The sequence below is a fragment of the Lipophrys pholis genome (genome assembly GCF_963383615.2).
Source record: "Lipophrys pholis genome assembly, chromosome: 6".
NCBI classification, from domain to species: Eukaryota; Metazoa; Chordata; class Actinopteri; order Blenniiformes; family Blenniidae; genus Lipophrys; species Lipophrys pholis.
This window is the reverse complement of record NC_137629.1, coordinates 369,110-374,109: the sequence shown is the minus strand read 5'-3', so window position 1 is coordinate 374,109 and position 5,000 is coordinate 369,110. Positions and strand designations below refer to the sequence as shown.

General features: G+C 49.0%; 1 protein-coding gene across 1 annotated transcript in view; it reads left to right on the top strand.

The window, feature by feature from the left end:
* fat4 (FAT atypical cadherin 4) overlaps positions 1 to 4,677 on the top strand; it is a gene marked incomplete at its 5' end in the record, with an annotated part of 134,591 nt that extends 129,914 nt beyond the window's left edge. Inside the window, 5 exon segments of the mRNA XM_080465733.1 lie at positions 2,162 to 3,171; positions 3,173 to 3,229; positions 3,231 to 3,367; positions 3,369 to 3,906; positions 3,908 to 4,677. Of these exon segments, the coding sequence (XP_080321859.1) occupies positions 2,162 to 3,171; positions 3,173 to 3,229; positions 3,231 to 3,367; positions 3,369 to 3,906; positions 3,908 to 4,081 (1,916 nt within the window). The 3' untranslated portion in view covers positions 4,082 to 4,677.
* Positions 4,678 to 5,000: the final 323 nt, after the last annotated feature.

The following is a 5,000-nucleotide window of genomic DNA, read 5'->3' as shown; positions in this document are numbered from 1 at the left end:
AATAGTAACTACAATAGTAACTCTAAATAGTAACTACAATAGTAATTCTTCAATAGTAACTACAATAGTAACTCTAAATAGTAACTACAATAGTAATTCTTCAATAGTAACTACAATAGTAACTCTAAATAGTAACTATAATAGTAACTCTAAATAGTAACTACAATAGTAACTCTAAATAGTAACTACAATAGTAATTCTTCAATAGTAACTACAATAGTAACTCTATATAGTAACTACAATGCTAATGGTACAATAGTGTTTTTATATTATTTAGATAGTATTGATCAGTGTTGGTATTGATCAGTGAAGTTAGTGATGGTATTGATCAGTATTGGTATTGATCAGTGACGTTAGTGATGGTATTGATCAGTGTTGGTATTGATCAGTGAAGTTAGTGATGGTATTGATCAGTATTGGTATTGATCAGTGACGTTAGTGATGGTATTGATCAGTGTTGGTATTGATCAGTGTTGGTATTGATCAGTGAAGTTAGTGATGGTATTGATCAGTGTTGGTATTGATCAGTGTTGGTATTGATCAGTGAAGTTAGTGATGGTATTGATCAGTGATGGTATTGATCAGTGAAGTTAGTGTTGGTATTGATCAGTGAAGTTAGTGATGGTATTGATCAGTGATGGTATTGATCAGTGATGGTATTGATCAGTGTTGGTATTGATCAGTGAAGTTAGTGATGGTATTGATCAGTGATGGTATTGATCAGTGAAGTTAGTGATGGTATTGATCAGTATTGGTATTGATCAGTGACGTTAGTGATGGTATTGATCAGTGTTGGTATTGATCAGTGAAGTTAGTGATGGTATTGATCAGTGTTGGTATTGATCAGTGAAGTTAGTGATGGTATTGATCAGTGTTGGTATTGATCAGTGATGGTATTGATCAGTGAAGTTAGTGATGGTATTGATCAGTGATGGTATTGATCAGTGAAGTTAGTGTTGGTATTGATCAGTGATGGTATTGATCAGGGATGGTATTGATGAGTTAAGCTCCTCCCCACAGCGACTGACTCTTCAGAATGCAGATATGTGACAGGACACAGACTCACACCTCCATGACATCCCAACATGTCTGCTGACTGGAGTTGATGAGACGTCAGGACTGGGATCAATTCAATAACCATCTCCTGAGGTCGTCGAGGCAGTGATTGAATTAGATTCAGACCTTCATCTAACCCAGATGATTGTCTTCAAGCTCTCGCCGGTCCAACAGTGGCTCCTCCATCACTGAACATTTCTTATTTCTTCTTTGAGTTCTGGTAGTTCGTGACTTGGCCCATTTTGAAATGCAGCAGAACCGAGGAGGAGAAACTTCCTTTGTTCCAAGCTTGAAGTAATTATCCATGGAAAGAAAACTCCTGGAGCTCTGATCGTAACTCAGTTCACCAGGAGATCTGTAGAGCATCCCACTGCTGGTGGAGGGAAATACTATTCAATACTACTGTCATGGTTTGGATGGCTGCACACTGCTTTTATTGATACTAGGGATGGGGACTGAATTCAGTACTTTTATAAGTACCGACCAAATTCTTTCGGTACGGTACCATGTGTCAGTACCTAAACGCATCGTTGTGACTGAGGGAGAGGAAGAGTAGGATTTGTTCTGAACGGACATTTATTACCGCATAAACATACACAAAAATACCATAAATTGGTATGGTTGCGTACCAGTATCAGTACCGTATCGGTTCAAATGTGAAAGGTTCCCATCCCTACTTGATACATAAAGTTTCATGTGTTTTTCACTAAAGGTTTTGATGATGATGAGGATGAGGATGATGAAGATCATCAGGAGGAGGATGAGGATGATGATGATGAGGAGGAGGAGGATGATAATGATGGTGATGATGATGATGATGGGGTGGAGGAGGAGGAGGAGTATGATGATTATATTTGTAGGTTTCAATGCTGATTGCTGTTCCGTGTCATCTAGCTAGTTGTTTAATCTGTGTGTGTGTGTGTGTGTGTGTGTGTGTGTGTGTGTGTGTGTGTGTGTGTGTGTGTGTGTGTGTGTGTGTGTGTGTGTGTGTGTGTGTGTGTGTGTGTGTGTGTGTGTGTGTGTGTGTGAGATACATGCTGTCTGTAGTTATTTAACATTAATCAGCTGTTTCCTGTGATGTCATCACCACTATGTCCTCCTCCAGGCTACGACGGCTGCGTGGCCTCTGTGAAGTACAACGGAGAGACGCTGCCGTTCACCGGAGAACACAACCTGGTCACGCTGACCAAGACCAGCTCCTCCGTCAGGATCGGCTGCAGAGGTCCGAACCTGTGTGAGAGCGGACCGTGCTGGGACGGACTGATGTGCATCAACCAGTGGTACTCGTACCAGTGTGTCCTGCCCGGCGACTGTGCGTCCAATCCCTGCCAGAACCACGGCAGCTGTGTGCCGGATCCCCACTCTGGGTTCTCCTGTGTCTGTTCTGAGTTCTACACTGGCAAGACATGTGAAACCTTGGTGGCTTGTCTGGGCGTCCAGTGCCCACAGGGGACCGTCTGCAACTCGGCCAACAACGGCGGGTTTGTCTGTAGCTCCAGTCCTACCGCCGCGACGATGGTCCTGCCCATCTGGGCGGTGCCGGCGATTGTTGGGAGCTGTGCCACAGTCTTGGCTCTGGTTGTGCTCAGCCTGATCTTGTGCAACCACTGCAAGGACCGAAACAAGACCAAAGTGCCAAAAGAACCCAAGGAGAAAAAGCCCAAGGAAAAGAAGAAGAAGAAGAAGAAGAAGAAGAAGGGTAGTGAGAACGTGGCGTTCGACGACCCTGATAACATCCCGCCATACGGGGATGACATGACGGTACGAAAACAGCCCGAGGGGAACCCCAAACCCGACATCATAGAGAGGGAGAACCCCTATCTGATCTACGATGAAACAGACCTTCCCCACAACAACGAGACCATCCCCAGCGCTCCCTGTGCTCCCTGCAGTGGGCCCGAGGCCGATATTGAACATTACGACATTGACAACGCCAGCAGCATCGCCCCGTCTGATGCCGACATCATCCAGCACTACAAGCAGTTCCGCAGTCACACGCCCAAGTTTTCCATCCAGAGACACAGCCCGCTGGGCTTCGCCAGGCAGTCACCGCTGCCCCTCGGGGCGACCAGCTACACCTACCAGCCTCAGTACACGCAGGCACTGAGGTCTACCCCCCCTCAGCCACTCCCACTCCGCCTGCCCCACCCCCAACCACCTGTCCCGACACTCCCCCCGCCCCTTTTAACAAGCCGTCCTCCTTCTACCGAAACACTCCCACCAGAGAGCTCAACCTGGCCCGGCGGGACGGCAGCCCTCTGGATCTGCACAACGACATGTGCCAACCTCCACCCATGTTTAACTACGCCACCCCGGCTGGGAAGGCGCAGCAAGAGTCCGCAGACCATGGCAAGCCACGGCCACGCCTCCCGGCCAGGGAGTCGCCTCAAGCAGCCCGTGGAGCAGATTCCCCTGGAGACGGGGCCTCCGGTGGGTCTGTCCATCGAGGAGGTGGAGCGGCTGAATACTCCTCGTCCACGCAACCCCAGCATCTGCAGCGCCGACCACGGACGCTCCAGTTCAGAAGAGGACTGTCGCAGGCCACTGTCCAGGGTTCGCAACCCCGCCGACGGCATCCCCGCCCCGGAGTCCTCCTCAGAAAGTGACTCGCACGACTCCTTCACCTGCTCGGAAATGGAATACGATCGGGAAAAGCCCGTGTCTTACAGCTCGCGCGTTCCCAAGCTCTCACAGGTCAACGAGTCGGACGCTGACGATGAAGACTATGGTGGGAGGCTGAAGCAGCGGCGGTACTCCAGCCGCAGGGCGGAAGGAGGGCCGGGTGTCGCCCAGATGCCGCCTGCTGAGCAGCACTACACCTTGCCCCACAAACTGGGCCAGCAGGCCGGAGGGCTTCAACTGGGACAATCTGCTGAACTGGGGTCCCGGCTTCGGACATTATGTGGACGTGTTCAAGGACTTGGCGTTGCTTCCTGAGGACGCGGCAGCTAAAGACATTGAAATGAACAGTGGCGACGGTTCAGTCACTATCCTGAACGAAGGAGAAGCTGAACAGTACGTATGAGACTATTTATTAGTGGTGTAAAATATGGTGGAGAGAAGAAGAGGAAGACTGTACATTTCAAGGCAACTTTTTTTTAAGACAACTTTCAATGCAGTGAGGCAGAAAAATGACCTTCTATGGTCAGCCATCTTGGAAGAGTTTACCAGTCCTTTCTATTCCTGTACAGTCGTGGATTCCTCTGGTCCAGCCCTCAGCGCCACCAAGCCGCCGGCACCGTGTGGCTGAACGAAGCTGAACGAAGCTGAACGAAGCTGAACGAAGCTGAACGAAGCAACAAATGGCTGAATCAGATTCAGAGGCTGTGAAGCTGCGTTCATCTTATCTTGATCAAACCTTCGGTTCTTTATTCGAGGATTGCCGCTCCTTTCCTCAAACTTCTGTCACATTCGCAGCCGAGATCAGAAGGCAGAGAGTTTTAACTCAACAGAATTCCAGAGAGAAAGAAAAATCCAGTCTCAGTCGTTTAGGATCCATTTTTAATTTTCTTAAGAGGAAGCATGTGTGTTTGATGTGACGACTCGGAGTCCTCTCTCTCTCTCTCTCTCTCTCTCTCTCTCTCTCTCTCTCTCTCTCTCTCTCTCTCTCTCTCTCTCTGTCTCTCTCTCTGCCCCCCTCCCCCCTCTCTCTCTCTCTCTCTCTCTCTCTCTCTCCTCTCTCTCTCTCTCTCTCTCTCTCTCTCTCTCTCTGTCTCTCTCTCTGCCCCCCTCCCCCTCTCTCTCTCTCTCTCTCTCTCTCTCTCTTCTCTCTCTCTCTCTCTCTCTCTCTCTGCCCCCCTCTCTCTCTCTCTCTCTCTCTCTTCTCTGTCTCTCTCTCTGCCCCCCCTCTCTCTCTCTCCTCTCTCTCTCTCTCTCTCTCTCTCTGCCCCCCCTCTCTCTCTGCCCCCCTCTCTCCCTCTCTCTCTCCTCTCTCTCTCTCTCTC